An 18313-nucleotide genomic window follows, 5' to 3' on the forward strand; every position below is an offset into this window, starting at 1 on the left:
CATTCGTTTTGAGAGTGTACTTAGGTTGTTGGAAAGAGAGAGGATTGCTGTGTCGTCAGCATACTGAAAGAGATGGGAATGTTGAGGGCGAGAGGGCATGTCGTAGCAAAATAGTATGTAGAGCAGCGGGGACATTGGGCTGCCCTGAGGAACACCAGAGTACATAGAAACGGGGTGTGACGTGGCAGATTTGATCTGAATAAAGGCCGAACGGTTACTGAGGAAATTACTAATGAGGCGAGTAATTCTTGTTGGCAGGTTTAACTGCATTAGTTTGAACACTAGGCCTTTGTGCCATACTTTATCGAAGGCCTTCTCTAGATCCAGCATTAGGAAGGCCGCCGGAAAACCTCTGTTAATGTGAGGCGTTACTAACGCTGCTAGACGGAAGAGTTGAGTGTGAGTGGAGTAGGCTGCTCTGAAGCCGGCCTGTGTGGGGGGAATAATGTTTTTAGCGTGTGGATGTTTATATAATCTAGCAGCAAGTATGGCTTCGAATATTTTGGAGAACACGCTCAGAAGACTTATTGGTCGGTAGGAAGAGAGGAGGGATGGGTTTTGCCGGTTTTAGGAAATAAGATAATTTTGGCTTTCTTCCAATGAGAAGGGAAGTTTCCTGTGTAGAGAATAAATGTGTATACAATTGAAAGAAAATGTAGGAATATGAACGGTGCCTCTTTAATATGCCTGTATGTGATATTGTCAGTCCCAGGTGCTGTGTTTCGTCGTCTTTGTAACTGGTCCCTGATTTCGTCGACCGTAATGGGATCGTTCAGTGGTGTTTCAGGATCTACAGTCGGGAGATGGTCAAAACTGGGCGTTAGGAGGGGAAGGTAGGATTGGTTTTATTTGATATTTCACCGTAGTCATCGTAGTCGTGTCTGTCATCTATTCCGTCAGAAAACGTCTCGGTGAAATATTCAGCAAAACAGTCAGCTTTGTCTTTGTCTGTGAATAGATGTCCAGCAGTCCCTTGGATAGGGTAGGCACATTGCGAAGTTGTTTGGTCTGTAAGAGTTCCCCCCTGTGGGTGGGGGCAGTAGAATAACACCCACGGTATCCCCTGCCTGTCGTAAGAGGCGACTAAAAGGGGCCTCAAGGGCTCTGAACTTTGGAGCGTGGGTTGGCGACCACGGGGCCCTCAGCTGAGTCCTGGCATTGCTTCCACTTACTTGTGCCAGGCTCCTCACTATCATATATCCTATCCGACCTCCCTTGGTCAACTCTTGTTCTTTTCCGACCCCGACGCTATTAGGTTTGCGAGGGCTAGGGAGTCTTTCATTTTCACGCCCCTCGTGGCCCTTGTCTTCCTTTGGCCGATATCTTCATTCTTCGAAGTGTCGGATCCCTTCCATTTTTCTCTCTGATTAGTGTTACATAGAGGATGGTTGCCCAGGTGTACTTCCTCTTAAAACAATAATCACCACCACCACAATCTGTAAGAGTTCTAAATGTTCTCCAATATGGACGTGCTGAAGTCAGTCCTGCGAGTTTATCACATACAGCATTCCAGCGTTTCTTTTTGATAGCTTTTATATAGGCCCTAGCGTGTCTTTGAATTTGTCTGTGTCTCGTTAGTAAGTCTGGGTCTCGTGTCCTACAGTAGGCCCTAAATAAATCTCTAGAAAGTTTTAGCAATTGAATGGCTTTAGGAGGAAGTGGTGGCTTACTGGGAGTAAATGTATTTCTTGAAATATATAGTTCATCTGCCTGGGATATGGTGGACTCCAACAATGTAGTTAAGTTAGTAAGGTCTTTGGTGTTGTGCTGAATGGTAGCACTAGTAAGGGAACCTGTAATAAATGGCGATATTGCTCCCAGTTTATTTTATTAAAGTTTCTCATTTCGTGACTGGACGATAACACATGAGTCCAACCACACCTTTCAAGAAGAAGAAGAAGAAGAAGAAGAAGAAGAAGAAGAAGAAGAAGAAGAAGAATTAAAGTTTCTCAGCTTAAAAGACAGAGGGTTATTATGATTTAGGTTAGGTAAACAGAGGGTGGGAAGCTTAAGTAAGAAGGGGAGATGGTCACTACCGACCGGATCCAACAATTTCATAGAGTAATTCCTAGAAATGGTAGAAGAGCTAAGAGCAATTTCTGGTGTACTCTGGCTAGTTGGAATTGTGAAATCTGGTATATATATCTAGCCGTTCTCCATTCATTGAATAAAGAAACTGATTGAGATTGTTCTTGTCTGTAGCTGTGAGACTGTTTATGTTAATATCTCCAATGAAAAGGTAGTTCTTGAAGTTTATATCCAGGTAGTCTATTAGTTCAATTGGAATTGGTTCCCGAGAAGGAGTATATGCAGTAGAAATAAGAACCGAAGTATTAGGGAGGTGAACAATAACAGTCAAAGTTTCAGGGAGATGGATAAAGCGAGTAGGCTGGATCTGACGAGATGGGAGGTGTTTATTAACAGCAATAGCTACTCCTCCTCGGGTTTTATCACCCTGTGGGTGGGGGCGGTAGAATAACACCCACGGTATCCCCTGCCTGTCGTAAGAGGCGACTAAAAGGGGCCTCAGGGGCTCTGAACTTTGGAGCGTGGGTTGGCGACTACGGGGCCCTTAGCTGAGTCCTGGCATTGCTTCCACTTACTTGTGCCAGGCTCCTCACCACCTATCCTATCCGACCTCCCTTGGTCAACTCTTGTTTTTTTCCGACCCAGACGCTATTAGGTTTGCGAGGGCTAGGGAGTCTTTCATTTTCACGCCCTCCGTGGCCCTTGTCTTACTTTGACCGATATCTTCATTTTTCGAAGTGTCGGATCCCTTCCATTTTTCCCTCTGATTAGCATTATATAGAGGATGGTTGCCGAGTTGTACTTCCTCTTAAAACAATAATCACCACCACCACCACCTTACAGGGTCTATCGCTACGATAAATAATGTAGTTAGGAAAGGAAGGGAAATGTTTAGAATTGAGGAATGTTTCGTTTAGAATAATAATGTTAGGATGATGTTCCTGAATGAGAATATCCAAGAGAGGACGGTTTTTGTTCAGAGACCTAATGTTGGAATAGAGCACGCCAACGGACCTTACCTCGGGATTTAAACTACCCATAATTTAAAATGTGTCCATGGGCCTGAAATGGAAGTGGACTTTCTGGCCTGAAGTGGTGGCCTGCATATTAATACCGAATGTGGTCCTGGCAGCGAAATGTAAAATTTCCAGAACTCTAGGGCGATCAAAAGGGTGAAGGTTCCGCAGACAGATAGTGCGAATCTGATCTTCTATTGAGGGGGGGGGGGCGGGGGAGACAGATGATTGAGGTGGGGTTATGGGGTCCACGGTGCGAAGTGGGGCTGTGAATTGAGGCTTGGTGGTGTCGACTGGGGACGGTTGGGACAGCGTGGACTGTAGGCAAGGTGATTGCCTGGGCACTGGGTACACTTAGGGGGAAGTTGAAGGTTGGGGCAATTGCGGGTGGAGTGAGGTTGGCTGCAATGAGCACAGATAGGTTGTCTATTGGGACAATGTTCAGTTGAGTGTGAATTGAAGACCTGGCATCGGTCACAGCGGAGAGGAGCTGGAGTTGAAGTTCTAGAGGGTTCGACCTTATGGCGTTGCCAGAAGATGTACGCTCCTTCAGAAAGCAGTCTATCGATGGAGGCCTGATCAGATGACAAAACTCGAACAAGCGTGGTGGGTCCTCTTTCGTTTCTGATCCTGATGATTTTTTGAAATTTGGTGTTGACGGTAGGATAGTTCGTCAAATATCTCCTTGTCCGTGTAGTTTATTTCCACCCCACGGATGACGATAGAAAGAAGAGGTTGGGATCTGGTGATTGGGAATTTAGTACCCCTTGGGGGAAGAGTTTCAATAGTAACATGGTCGCCAGGACGAGCTAGGCCCATTTTATTAATCAGAGTGTTTTTCGCATCACCTTTCGTTTTGCGGATGATGCTGTGGTTTTGTGGAATGATTTGAATAATTGATGTGGAGGGAAGAAAGGATCTGAGAATGTTGGAGATTCTTCTGGATTCTGGTCTAGGTTCTGTGAAGTTAGCTAAGCGGTAGGCGAAGATGTTGTCTTGAGGGACGAAGTGCAGGTTTCCCCTGTGGGTGGGGGCGGTAGAATAACACCCACGGTATCCCCTGCCTGTCGTAAGAGGCGACTAAAAGGGGCCTCAGGGGCTCTGAAATTTGGAGCGTGGGTTGGCGTCCACGGGGCTCTCAGCTGAGTCCTGGCATTGCTTCCACTTACTTGTGCCAGGCTCCTAACTTTCACCTATCCTATCCAACCTCTCTTGGTCAACTCTTGTTCTGTTCCGACACCGACGCTATTAGGTTTGCGAGGGCTAGGGAGTCTTTCATTTTCACGCCCTTCGTGGCCCTTCTCTTACTTTGGTCGATATCTTCATTTTTCGAAGTGTCGGATCCCTACCATTTCTTTCCTCTGATTAGTGTTATATAGAGGATGGTTGCCTAGTTGTACTTCCTCTTAAAACAATAATCACCACCACCACCACTGAAGTGCAGGAAGTTGGAACTTGAGAAGAAGATGTATGTTGAGGATAGGAGATTGCGGTGGTGGTAGGGTTGGGAGCGACCATGTATTGGGAGATATTATATTGAGGGGTACTAGGGGGAGATACTTGATAATTGGGGAGTGGGATGGACATGAGGGGAACTGGTTGAGAGTTTGAATAAGAGGCAGCTACCGTAGAATATGGGATAGAATGAATTGGTGAAGAGGGGAAGGGAGAGGTAAGAGGAAGACTAGGAAAGCTACTCATACTTTGAGTGGTTGCTGTTGGAGTTGCCGCTGCTGTTGATGTTGCTGTGGCTGCTGCTGATGATGTTGTTGCCGTTGAGGATTAGCGCTTGGAGATGAAGCCTGAGTTGTAGTAGGGTTTGTTAACTGTACGGAGGGTGCCTGTGCGAGGCTGTCATCGTCTGAGTCGTACGAGGATGAGCAAGTACGCGCACGGGAATTTTTCGAGATGGAATCGTTTGATGACGATTTTTTGCGGCGGTTGCGTTTCTTTGACCGTTTTTTCCGCGGAGAGCGCGCGCGAATCGCGGGTACCGAATCGTCAAGTTTTTTGGGGATGGGATCTTCCCTCCCTGACATGGTAACTTAATAGTTGTTCAGCTATTAATCACGACACTTCACTTCTACTGAGAAAGTGAGCACAAATAACACTAGTCACTAATAGATAGAGTGTCACTGTCACTGCAAATGTTACAACATATCACACTTGGAAAAGTCACTTTGACGGTATCGTGTAAAATAAAGCACAAGCAACAATGCTACTAGGCCCTTGCCGCAGAACTCAAAATAAATCCGCAAGAGGGCGCCACTAGTCAATTACTGGAAGGACACAGACCGACCATGATTTCGATAGGAAACGTCGACCAGTGGTCTCTAATTCCTTTTTAATTGGGCATTTAGAGCTTGCGATAGTGATAATATTTTGATGTATGGGAAAAAATTAGTAGAATAATTATTACGGTCTTTTCAGGTGTAATTTATGATGTTGTGTACATAATATTAGTAGTAAGATATATATTATTGTTGGGAAGGTTCAGTGTATAGGAAAATGATGAAAGTGTTAGATGATATGTGTTCTAATTAATTAGAGTTTTGGGGTGAAGTTTTTTGTAATAGACTGTGCTGTCTATGTCGTGAATTTCCTTGATTATATCACTGGAGTGTTGCTGGCAAGGACGATAAAAATGTTTTGCTGCAGTGGTAATTTGTTGTTTAATGGTGGGCATGTTTAGATTGGTGTGTCTGGTCTTATTGGAAATGTGAAAGGGAACATTGGCAATCATTCGTAGTATTTTATTCTGAAAAACTTGCAGTCTATGGATGTAGCATTGTTTAGCAGTGCCCCAAACCGTAGAGGCATAGAGGGTTATGGATGAAATAAGTGATTTATAGATCAGTAATTTATTTTTGACGTTTAGCTTAGAGTTTCTGGCAAGTACAGGATATAAACATGCGAAGGCTTTCTTCGATTTCATTAGAATATTCTGAAAGTGAGTTCTATATGTCAATGTGCGGTCTAATGTAACTCCAAGGTACTTAGCCTCATTGCTCCATGGAATTGGATAATTATTAATTTTAACTGATGTAGTGGGTTTTCTTTCGTAGCGTAGAGTATAATACACTGCCGTAGATTTCGAAATGTTAATCTTTACTCTCCACATAGTGCACCATAACTGATAATGATCAATAGCTTCCTGCAGGTCGCGAATGACAATTTTAGGCATGAATGATTCAGCCATGAAAGCTGTATCATCAGCATAATTACAGGGCCAGTTCGGTCTTATTGGTAGTAGGCGTGTCTGCGGTGAAGTGAAGATAGAGGTAGGGGCCGATAATACTGCCTTGCGGTACTCCTGCTGTTATAGGACGAAGTGTAGACTTAGTACCCTCAATTTCAGTGTAGAAAGTTCTATTCATGAGATAGTCATCGAGTATTTTCCATAGATAAGGTGATAATCCATGAGAATTGAGTTTATAGATTAGGCCAGCATGCCATACTCTATCAAAGGCTTGGGCTACATCAAGATATATTACTCCCCTACCTCTTTTCGTATTGAGAGTCTTCGTTATGGCGTTTACTATGCGGATGAGTTGTTGAACGGTTGAGTGTCCTTTACGAAAACCAAATTGCTGCGAGGGAATTTTATTGTGAAAGTCGGCATTCATGAGGAACCTTTTGTAAATGAGACGTTCAAGAATTTTGCCGAGGTGGTCTAGCAAGCTGATTGGCCTATAAGATGTTGGTTTAATCATGGGCTTCCCATTTTTATGAATGGTGATAATTCTTGCTATTTTCCACGAAGTGGGAAAGTGCCCCATGTTGAGATCAGCATTGTAGATATTTAAAAGTAGATGTAAAGCACTCAGAGGTAACTTTTTAATTATTATATTGCCAATTCCATCAAGGCCTGGAGCTTTATTGTTTGGCAATTTTTTAATAATTTTATATAGTTCTTGAAAGGTAACAGGATTATGGTTTTCGGGGATATTATGAGTTGAAAAATTGTTACGTAACTTTGTGACTTCCTCCTCTATGGCAGTAGTGAATCCTGGATATTGCGGCTCTATATTGGGACTGAACTGTTTCTGCAGCGTGTCAGCTAACAGATCAGTTTTTTCTTCATTAGTAGTACCTAGCTGTGATTGTTCCATCTATTAGAGTAGGCATGGTGATAGGGTTTTTTCGAAGGGCTTTTGCCATTCTAAGCTGAGTCCTGGCATTGCTTCCACTTACTTGTGTCAGGCTCCTCACTTTCATCTATCCTATCCGACCTCCCTTGGTCAACTCTTGTTATTTTCTGACCCCGACGCTATTAGGTTTGCGAGGGCTAGGGAGTCTTTCATTTTCACGCCCTTCGTGGCCCTTGTCTTCCTTTGGCCGATATCTTCATTTTTCGAAGTGTCGGATCCCTTCCATTTTTTTCCTCTGATTAGTGTTATATAGAGGATGGTTGCCTAGTTGTACTTCCTCTTAAAACAATAATCACCACCACCATCACTTTTGCCATTCTCCAAATGCTATTGTCTTTAGTGCTTAATTTAGTGATGGTATTATTCCAGTCATTATTCCGAAACTCTAAGATCTCAGCAGCACATCGTCTTCTTAGTAGATTATAGGTACGTTTATATTGTTGGAGCTTAGTCATATGCCAGCGTTTTCTGGCAATGCTCTTCAATTTGATGAGTTGTAGGATGTTATCAGGAAGTGTGGAGAATTTCCTTTCAGCTGGAGGTGCTTTTGCAGCTGTGGCAGCACTTCTGATCATTTGTGTGAAAGTGACTACAGCTCGATCTATTTCATCAGGAGAATTTAGATTAAAGGTGATTTTGTCTGTGTATTCATTCATATATTTATTAAAATTGGTCCAGTTAATGTGTCTCGTGTTGATAATGTTGGAGTGATTTTTTGTTGTAGTTGGATCTCATGATCTATTGTCATTAGTACTGGATTGTGATCAGAATCAGTGAGCCAAAGGGACTGGAGTTCGATTTGATGGGGGAAGTCTTGTACGAGCGCAATATCCAGGACATCAGGATGTTGATTGGCTTGAAATGGTATGTATGTGAGAGCAGAAGTCCATAATTTTCCTGCCTGGCGTATTAATTAGTGTGGAATTCCAAAAGGTCTGCTTGGCGTTCAAGTCCCCTGCCACTATAGTGGGATAGCCGTTATTTAATATGTTTTTCAGATCAGTAATATGGACTTTAGGTCTTGGCTGCCGATAGACTGTTATTAGGATAAGTGGACCTTGTTTTGTAAATAATTTGATAGCCAATGCTTCAAGACGTTGAAGAGTTGGGAGGAGGAAGTCACTATACTTATACTTGGATTTAAGTGCGATGGCTAGCCCCCCGCCATCGCCTATTCTGTCCTGTCTGGTTATTTTATAGCCAGGTATAGTAAATTTAGCGGTCGGTTTGAGTAATGTTTCACTGATTAGAGCAACATCAATTTGATAGGATTGTAAAATTTGCCGAAATTCTTCTTTTTTTGCTTCTAATGCCATCAGAATTCCAGTAGATTTTCCTGGGGAGCTGTGATTGGCTATGAGAGTTTGTGAAGATTTCTGATTGGTTAAGCACACTGTTGAGATTACTGTCCATGCGGGTATGAGAAGAGGTGTCTGTAGACCATATGTTCTAATGTCATACCTGGGGGCGGGTAAATTAAGTCCAGAAGTATATTGTTAATTCTCTGTGCAATGCCTGAAGTGTATAAATGATTCATGAGGGTGAAGTAATGCTGATCTGGGGGTATGGTGGCAAGGAGCTGTAATGCCTCCTGTCTAGTTGATGGTAGAGTTGGATATGTTACATTTACTGGGCTCATATGTGAAGATTGTGAAATATATGATTTAGGGGCCATAATCCTGGCAGTCGGTTGTTGCTGTTGTGTTACTGCTTTATTGAAAGTTGGTTTAATACCAGCGGTAGACTGAGAGCGCTGTGATTGGCTGGTACTTACAGTGATTGATTGTGATCGGCTGGAGTCGGCTGACGTCACCTTGAAGGTTGATGGAGATTTTTCAGTCATTTTAATATTTTATTGTGGTAATTGAGCGATTTTTTGAACTAAATGGGGTGTTGGGAGGGGTGGAAAATCCTCCTGACGTATAGAGAAGGTAGTTGAAGGTGTAGTTTTCTTAAGTGCATTTTTCCTGTTTTCAATAGCCTTGATTATAGCAGGGCAACCCTTATAATAAGCAGTGTGGTTACCCTTGCAGTTAACACATTTAAAATCACTGGGTGTGTTAATCAAACATTCCGCAGTGCTATGTGGCCCTGGACACTTGACACAGCTTCGTGTCATATAACAGTTCTTTTGGGTATGGCCCGTCCTTTGACATCTTTTACAAATAGGAGGACCGATAGGAGTTTGTGGTTTCTCAAAGGTTACTCGGAGATCCAGTAGAGTGGTCTCATCGAATATTTTTTTGGCGTTATCAGTAGCTTTAATAGTAACGGAGAAGAGAGGTATTTTCTTTCTTTCTTTCACGTCATTCTGGGGATCTTCGGGATTTTTGTTGACATAAGTTTTAGATAGCTGTATAGTCTGGTAGACTGGGTATCCCTTTCCAGTGAGAGCTGTCGTGATCTCTTCAGGATCCGTGTCGATTGGTAAATGTCTCACTATTACAGTAAAGGTTGTGGCTGGCTCGGCGGATTGAGTGAAGGAGTTAACCTCATCATGTTTTAGTGCTTTAATTACATTAAAGTAATCGTTCCTATCATCAATGTAGTATCGGGTTAATCCTTTTTTAATAACTCTTGCAATGAATGTACCGTGTATATTTGCTTTTAAGAAGGCCCTTCTTAAAGAATAGGAAAGAGGATCATCTTTAATAGTTATGGGAGGTGGCCTTTTAATGTTAGGAGTCTGATTGGTGTTAGTGATGGTGGAATTGTCCTGAGTTGTTGCCAGTTCCATCTCTTCTTGAAGTGGAGTGAAATTATTAACTGTTTCTGTGGGAATTATAATCGGCTCTACATTCAATTTGGCGGTTTTGCAAAGTAGTGGGTATTCAAAACCATCTTCGTCGATAACAGCCTGTCTTCTATTCGCTCTAGGAGAACGGGGTGGACTGAGTGAGGATGGAGATTGATTAGAAACGTCCATAGTAGATACTTGAGTAGATGATCTATCCTTAGCCATGCTGACTGAGGCTTTAGTGAGTTTTACATTCTTAATTTTAATACCCGTTTTATGGAATAAGGCTTTAACTGCAGAATTTCTGTTACTGGAATTATCTGCTTTAGATTTAAGATATTCCTGATACACACGTTTTTTGTATTGGCTCATTGTGAGTTCAATTTCATCAGTAGGTTGGGAAGAGGAGGCAGTGTTGGAGGTAGCGGGTAAATCTGGTGAGGTATCGTGCAGGACATGTGCGGCGCCCTCGACAAATCACATGCCCCATTAGTAGTGGCTGTATGAGTGCCTATGTCACGAGGAAGTGACATTTTTGCTGTGTTAGTGAGTGGTGTACCAGATTTATGGAGTCTTGTGATCCTACCTATCGCAAGCTTTAATTGCCTGCGTAGTGGACCAAGGGCCAAAGGCCGGTCTTGCTGACGAGGGGGGGGGGGGGAGGATTGGTCACACACCCGAAGGTGGACCTTTTTAATTAGGTTTGGACCTGCCTGGCTTAAATGTGTGGCAAGTACAGTTTTTAAAGTGGTGTCTCCACGACGAGACACACAATTTAAGCCCGAACAGGACCCACGCGAAGTACAAAAGACTATTGGCAAGCCAGTCAACCAATCAGAAGGCTGGATGACTTGTCCGATGGAGACGATGAGCGTTGACCGCTAGGGAGTGAGGATATTGCCGTTAATATTATCAGGAATTACAGGGAACTGCGGAGAGGACACGGTGTGCCCTCTAACGTAGTTAATTGTCGAATGGGACACAGACCTGTTATCGGAAACGGCTAAGCTCAAAGATTATCGGATATCATATGTGAGATCTAAGGTATTTTAAGACTCACATCAGATTCATTCACAACATGATTACTTATGTAAGAATTGTAGCCGGTGTTTCGAATTATTTTGTAGCAAACAGGACATGTAAATTATTACTAACATTAATTTGTGTCACAATATTTGAATAAATATGTAAGTATACGTTACCGGACCAATGTTGTCATATTTTTTTTCTTTTCTCTGTGTGAGGAATCCATTCCTAAACTTTTGCCGTCGAGTTTTGGTACACCCTGTATATACAGTATATATAACTTTGACCAATAAATGAAACTGTTTTTGGAATAATGTAATTTAAGACATTAGTAAATAATTTGATCAACTATTCCCATAATGACTTACCTGAACTTCTCATGAGTTTGTCGAACGACTTGCCCCAGCTACGGATTTCGTCCAACGAAGGACTGAAACAATAGAACAAGTGTACATTTTAGTTCTTTTCTGGGCATTAAATTATTAACTCCATTGCTTTCATTAGAAATATAAGTTTTAAATAGTTATGTCTGTGAGTAACAATGTAATACACTTACACAGTCGTGCTAAGATAATAAGAATATAGGCTCTATCCGTACATTCGTTTCCCACCCCCCCCATTGTCTCCCAATTTTGAGACGATTGGTAATATACATGATGTGGAGAGGATAACCATCATTTTCAAAGTTTTATGTGTCCTTCGGTTTGGACTCAATAAACGCAAAAACGCTAACCCATTTTTATCAAACTTGCCAATAATAAAGTAGACATCCAGAATGTCCCTGCACTTTAACCCTTTAAGGACTAGTTTTCTAACATCTGGAATTTGGCTCTCACCCTGAGATGTGTTTCATGCTTTGTGAAACTTATTTATGTATGCCTGAACATCATGCAGTATATTTGGTCGCAATATCTGTATTCTGTAAAACACATCAAGTCAGATTTCCAGTGCCTCTGTCCAAAATTCGGCTGTAAAAGCCTCATTCTCTAACATATTCTCTAATATACTGCTGTCATTGTAATTGATATCTGACCAAGCACAAGTAGGAATGAAAAAACAGGACCATCACCAAAGTACAAAGTAAGCTGGAAAATATGGTGCTATTGCTAATTATTTTAAGACAGTTGACGAGAAGACGATAGAAACACTATAAATGTGGGTCTATCGTCATGTCCAATGAATATTTTACCCTGAGCACCAAATCAAAGTGCGATCCTCTACGTCTTGTTCAGGTGCTCTTAAGTACATTCGATAGGCGGACTTCCTCATTAATATTTCTGTGATATGTGGACAATGAAAATACTGCTCGTTTCCCTCTAAAACCAACAAACATGGTTTGAACGCAACTTTCTCCCAATATAAAAGATACGATTTTTGTACCTCAGATTCCAACTGCTCTTGTTAATTAGAAATGTTCATTCATTAGTGATCCTTCTCGTGGGTTGTTAACCAGTGAGGTCCATAAACGGACGGGAATGTAAGCTGTGGGTTCATTCTGCATGACCGATGTGCTCGATGTATGGAGAATTTGTGGCTGTGCTGGAATCTCTGTGATTCGGACGAATTGAAGCACGTCACCACATTCTAGTTAAGGCTTCGCTGTTTGATCATGATACGTAATTGGGTTTATGTTTCGTTTAGGATGGAAGCCGTTGTGGTCATCATCTTCATGCAGTACCGAATTTATTGTAGATTTTCAAGATGTATACAGCGTGTAACGAAACCCCAGGTATAAACCTAAGGAATTAATGTCTTATATTGAAAAGAGTAACAATGCCATAACAGTTGGGCCCAAAAACACCACTGTATCAGCCACTGCGGATGTATCGCTGTTATTACTATACCTGGTTGAACGCCTTGCTCAAATTCTGGGATTCTATAATCGTGGTGCAGTCTAATGAAACTCACGTCTTCACACTGCCAGATCTCAACCTGAGGGTGAGGTAGTATAATACATCCACGGCATCACCTGCCTGTCGTAAGAGGTGACTAAAAGGGGATGCAGTGGTTCCTAACTTGGGAGCGTGGATTGGCGACCACGGGGCCCTTAGCTGGTTCCTGGCATTGCTTCCAATTACTTGTGCCAGGCTCCTCACTTTCATCTATCCTATCCGACCTCCCTAGGTCAACTCTTGTTCTTTTCCGACCCCGATGCTATTAGGTTGCGAGGCCTAGGGAGTCTTTCTTTTTTGTGCCCTTCGTAGCCATTGTTTTCCTTTGGCCGATACCTTCATTTTTCGAATTGTCGGATCCCTTCAATTTTTTCTGTTATATAGAGGATGGTTGCCTAGTTGTACTTCCTCTTAAAACAAAAATCACCACCACCATCACATGTGGTACTTGACCTTCGCGCAGACTACAAGAGATGGCACTGTCTGAGGTCAGCGTTCATTCGTGCGATTTTAGTAAAATAATAGCAAATGTAATATATGTTGTTATTATTTATCTTATGGCTATTATATGCAGAACTTCAGTACTGATTGAAAGATGTCAAAAAGTACTATATACAATATATACATAAATACACATGGCAAGAAAGAACAACATATCTATATTCTTAAATCCTAACGATCCAGCCACTGTATCACAGAAGGTGTGGCCTGAACGAAGTCCGATGGAACACCATCGTAGGTCCGCAGTCCACTCGAATGTGATGTGTTGTATAGACTGGGAAGGAGTACCACGGTCACACTGGGGAGGAAGAATCTTTGCTCCGTCTGAATAAGGACTCTGCGCAGATTCCGGCATTTGTGCGGATCCTACTTAGAGTGGACAATGTCTTCCTTGCGAGATGAAATTTTGGATCAGGGCTGTTTTTGCTGTGCAGAGGCCAAAGCAGATGGTCGGTGTTGGTAGTTCACTCCCCTTTCCATTCATTGAATGGATTTAAGAGGTTCTCAGTTAGTTCCTGGGCATAAACAATAGGTGGATTTGTGGACTTCAGCCTGCTCCTCTGAAGGTCTAGGATGTTGCCGTGAATGGGTATGTCCAGATTAGAGTCGCTCATGTCAAAAAATATTCTTTGACATGAGTGACTTTTCTCCGCAGGTGAGGTGGCATAATGTGGCTGAGGACAGGAAGCCAATATGTGGGAGCGGGTCTGATGATTTCGCTAATCTTCCGCATGGTGTTGTTGAGTTGGGTGCCAAATAGCTTCACGTCCACGTTAGGACTGTTTGGTCGTACTAGACAACAGGGGTTCTTTGTGTTTATGGAGAGGTGCCCACGATGTACCAGAAAGTTTGTCGAGGATGTTGTTGCGACCTGTTATTTTAACTGCTGTATTCTCAAGGTGTTTCCTGAAAGAAGGGATGTGAAACAGGGTTACTTCCAAATATTTAGGAAATTTACTGTTTCCCCAATGGGTACTTGAATGACGTTGTATGCCAATTTGTTGTTGAGATGAAAACAATATACCGTATAGTTGAGCTTGGTTCGAGCCCCACTGTCGGCAGCCCTGGAGATGGTTTTCCGTAGTTTCCCATTTTCACACCCCGCGAACCTACTACGCTGACGTAGCAGGGGGAGAGGTGATACTCCCACGTGCCGCGTACCAGGTGGCGGATAGGGGGTCCTAACCGGCTTGCCGGCGGACTTGAGGGAAATAAAATACCTCTCGCGGACCAAACACACTACCCACTGTGGGTGGGGGACGCAGATGAAGAATACACCCACGGTATCCCCTGCCTGTCGTAAGAGGCGTCTAAAGGGGCCCAAGGAGCTCTCAACTTGAGAGTGTGGATTGGCGACCATGGGGCCTTTAGCCGAGTCCTGGCATTGCTTCCACTTACTTGTGCCAGGCTCCTCACTTTCGTCCATCCTGCCCGACCTCCCTTGGTCAACTCTTGCTCTTATCCGACCCCGACGGTATTAGAGCATTCGAGGCCTAGGGACTCTTTCATTTTACGCCCTTCGCGGCCCTTGCCTTTCTTTGCCCGTTACTTCATCTTTCGAAGTGACGAATCCCTTCTTTCTTCTTCTCTCTCACTTTACCCCCTGTGGGTGGGGGACGCAGACGAATAATACACCCACGGTATCCCGTGTCTGTCGTGAGAGGCGACTAAAAGGGGCGACCAAAGGATAATTGAATTAGAACCATGAAACTATTTTTGATTCGTACCATCACGCGGGGAACACCATAGGTTGCCTGTTCTTGCGAGTAGTACCACTATATGAGCGACATCGTGGGTCTGCGTTGCATGTGATTCGTACCCACTATGTGAGGAACACCACGGGATAGTGTGGTTAGTACACCTAGGTGAAGAACCTCATCGGTTTGTGTTGGCTATGAGTGGTGCCATTGTGTGAGAAACACCATAGTTCTGCGTTAGCTGTACGAATTACAATACTTGTGAGTAGTACCATCTTGTGTGGAACACCGTGAGTCTTCGCTACTTTTGATTAGTACCCCAACATAACAAATACTATGGTTCTACTTTACTCGCGACATGTATCATTCTGTGGCGCCTTAGACGTGGATTTTGCACCCCTTTAGACATCAAGCATCATTGTGCTTTATAAGTGGTCCCTTGGTCAGTAATACTATTATTTACGACCTTTTTTTGAGTCTGATCCACTGTTTTTTGTTTTTTGTTGGGTTCATGTCCATCTATTCATTCTTCATGACATTTTTTATTTTATTTTGGTAAGTGGATGAATTTGAAATTTTTGTTATTTCATTTCGTACCATTAGGGGCCGATGACCTCGATGTTATGCCCCTTTAAACAACAAGCGTCATCATAATCATCACCATTTTTACACCAGTCAAATGCCGGGGCTGTACCTTAATTAAGGCCACGGCCACTTCCTTCCACTTCCTAGGCCTTTCCTATCCCATCGTCGCCATAAGACATATCTGTGTTGTGCGACGTAAAGCAAAAAAACAAAAAAACAAAAAAAAAAACAAAAAAAAAAACCCGTTGAGCTTGGATTAAGTCTCTACTTCAAGAAATAGCTTTCAAGGATGGCCAGATCATCTCCAAGCGTTTTTTCAGTTTCACTGTCTATTGTCTCATGGCAATAATGTTTTATTCCTCCCCTGAAGCGAGAGGCGGGCGTCTGACGCCGTCTCTCAGGCCAGGAGATGTGCGTAGAAGGTGAGAGGGTTGGCGGCCGCAGTCTATACTAGGAAATGTCCCGGCATTCACCTTAGTGCTGGAGAAAGGAAAACCACGGAAAACCATTCTCAGGACAGCCGACGGCAGGGACCAGCCCCTCTCCGTCTCCCAAATACAGAGGAGTTAGAGCCACGGTATAGATGTGGCCGCTCGGTTGGCTGGTCGGAGTGCAGAGCTGTTAGACCACGAACCAGCCGTGGCCACTCGTGGGCCGAGACCTACTCTGCATCCGCCGACATTCTAACTTGTCCTCCTGTGTGTTGGGGCGGTAGAATAACACCCACGGTATTCCTTGCTTTTCGTAAGAGGCGACTAATAGGGGCCCCGGGGGCTCTGAACTTTGGAGCGTGGGTTGGCGACTTATTTGTGCCACGCTTCTGACTTTCACCTATCCTGTCTAACCTCCCATGGTCAACTCTTGTTCTTTTCCGACCCCGACGGTATTAAGTATCGAGGGCTTAGAGAGTCTTTCATTTTTACGCCCTTCGTGGCCCTTGCCTTTCGTTGGCCGATATCTTAATTTTTCGAAGTTTCGGATCCCTTCTACTTCTTTCTGTCGAATTAGTGTTATATAGAGGATGGTTGCCTAGTTGTACTTCCTCTTAAAACAATAACCACCACCACTTCTTCTAACTTGAAAGGCTCTTTTCAGTGGCCCATGACAAAAACGATTGGGAACAACATCAAAGTCCTACAACTAAATATTGAAGGTATTAGTCGATCAAAGGGTGTAAAAGACGTGCAATGAAAAGTAAAAAATTGTAATTTATGATTTGTTTATTATGGTCTGAAGTACATGCACACTGCAATCAGTATTTGTCTAAGAATTAGCAAGAGCCGCCTACATATGTGCTTCCGTCTACCGGTTTGGTCCGAAATACACGGTGTTTGCTGGTTTTGCGGGTTGCTTATCAAATGGTTCGGGGTTTGCTGACATATATAGTAAACCAAGCAATTCCAGCTCAGCGTTTCGGGACTAGAGAGCACTATATCACTTCTCCATATCTGTCAGGAGCTGATCTCTCCACTACCCTCTGCCTTTGCGACAAGGGTGATATAAGAACGCACTTGATGGGTTGCTGAGCTTGTCCTTTAGGCCGACATTACAAACTATTTGGGTGATTTAAATGATTCTTTGCAAGGCGAAAATATGTTGATTGGTGCTATGTGGGACAGAATTCCTGCTTGTAAGATGGACTTGCATTGTTCGAAGAACAATTACAGAAGAAAGATTTTGGTGAATTTTCCATCTTAAAAACTATGTGACTTATGCGATTGTACCACTGATAGTTACTGCGAAGTCCTTAAACAATTTGACACTGGTTAAGAATATCGAAGAATTGTCACCTGTATTAAGTATTTTTATTCCACCATTTCCTGTACATGCTCCAGTCAAACTTAATAGAAAACCAGTAATGTTTCAACACAAAATAAGTTTGAAAGATAAGTATTGCAATATTACAGACGGCCTCGCCCTAGGTTATCTTAACTTGGGATAGTGGGTTGGCGACCACGGCGCCCTTAGCTACATCCTGGCATTGTTTCCACTTACTTGTGTCAGGCATCTCACTTTCATCTATCCTCTCCGGCCTCCATTGCTCAACTCTTGTTCTTTTCTGACCCCGACCGTATTACGTATATAGGTCTAGGGAGCTTTCCGTTTTCACGCCCTCCGTGGCCCTTGTCTTTCTTTGGCCAATACCTTCATATTTCGAAGTGTTTGACCCCTTCCAGTTTTTCCCTCCGATTGGTTTTAGTTGAGGATGGTTGCCCAGTTGCACTTCCTCTTAAAACACCACTAATAACATAATTTGAGTTCATGGCAAGTCCCTTTTTGCTTACAAACATGGATTGAGGTTGTAAAAAGGGAAGTGACAAGACTAAGAAAAGTAAGTTTTGTTCTATTGTATGTGCTCTAATATAAATCTCAAATTTTGACATTTATGACGTGGAATTTGACTGGTCTTTCACTATTAAGAGACGACTTTTATTTGCGCCATTAAACAACTTATAACTTAATTTGTAATTCAAACTGAAGAGTGCGTATCTTATTCTTATTTTTCTTTTGTCGTACGTTAGCAACTAGTGAAGAAAGAAGAGAAAGCCCATTAACTGTTAAAAGAGTCGTCATGTTTAGGTTATTTCTCATGGAAACTTGTCGAATGACTTTCTTCAAAGACAGTTCTCTCATTACCTCATTCGTCGTTCTACAAAGATATATACTAAAGTAGCTTCAA

General features: G+C 42.9%; 1 protein-coding gene across 1 annotated transcript in view; it reads right to left on the bottom strand.

Annotated features, from left to right (window-relative positions):
- Positions 1-18313, bottom strand: part of Dhit (Double hit) — a 1255395-nt gene that overhangs the window by 104575 nt on the left and 1132507 nt on the right. Inside the window, exon 6 of the mRNA XM_067145213.2 lies at positions 11327-11388. Coding sequence (XP_067001314.1) covers positions 11327-11388 — 62 coding nt within the window. The remainder of the gene's footprint in view (positions 1-11326; positions 11389-18313) is intronic.

The sequence above is a fragment of the Anabrus simplex genome, chromosome 4 (assembly GCF_040414725.1).
Source record: "Anabrus simplex isolate iqAnaSimp1 chromosome 4, ASM4041472v1, whole genome shotgun sequence".
In the NCBI taxonomy this organism is placed as follows: Eukaryota; Metazoa; Arthropoda; class Insecta; order Orthoptera; family Tettigoniidae; genus Anabrus; species Anabrus simplex.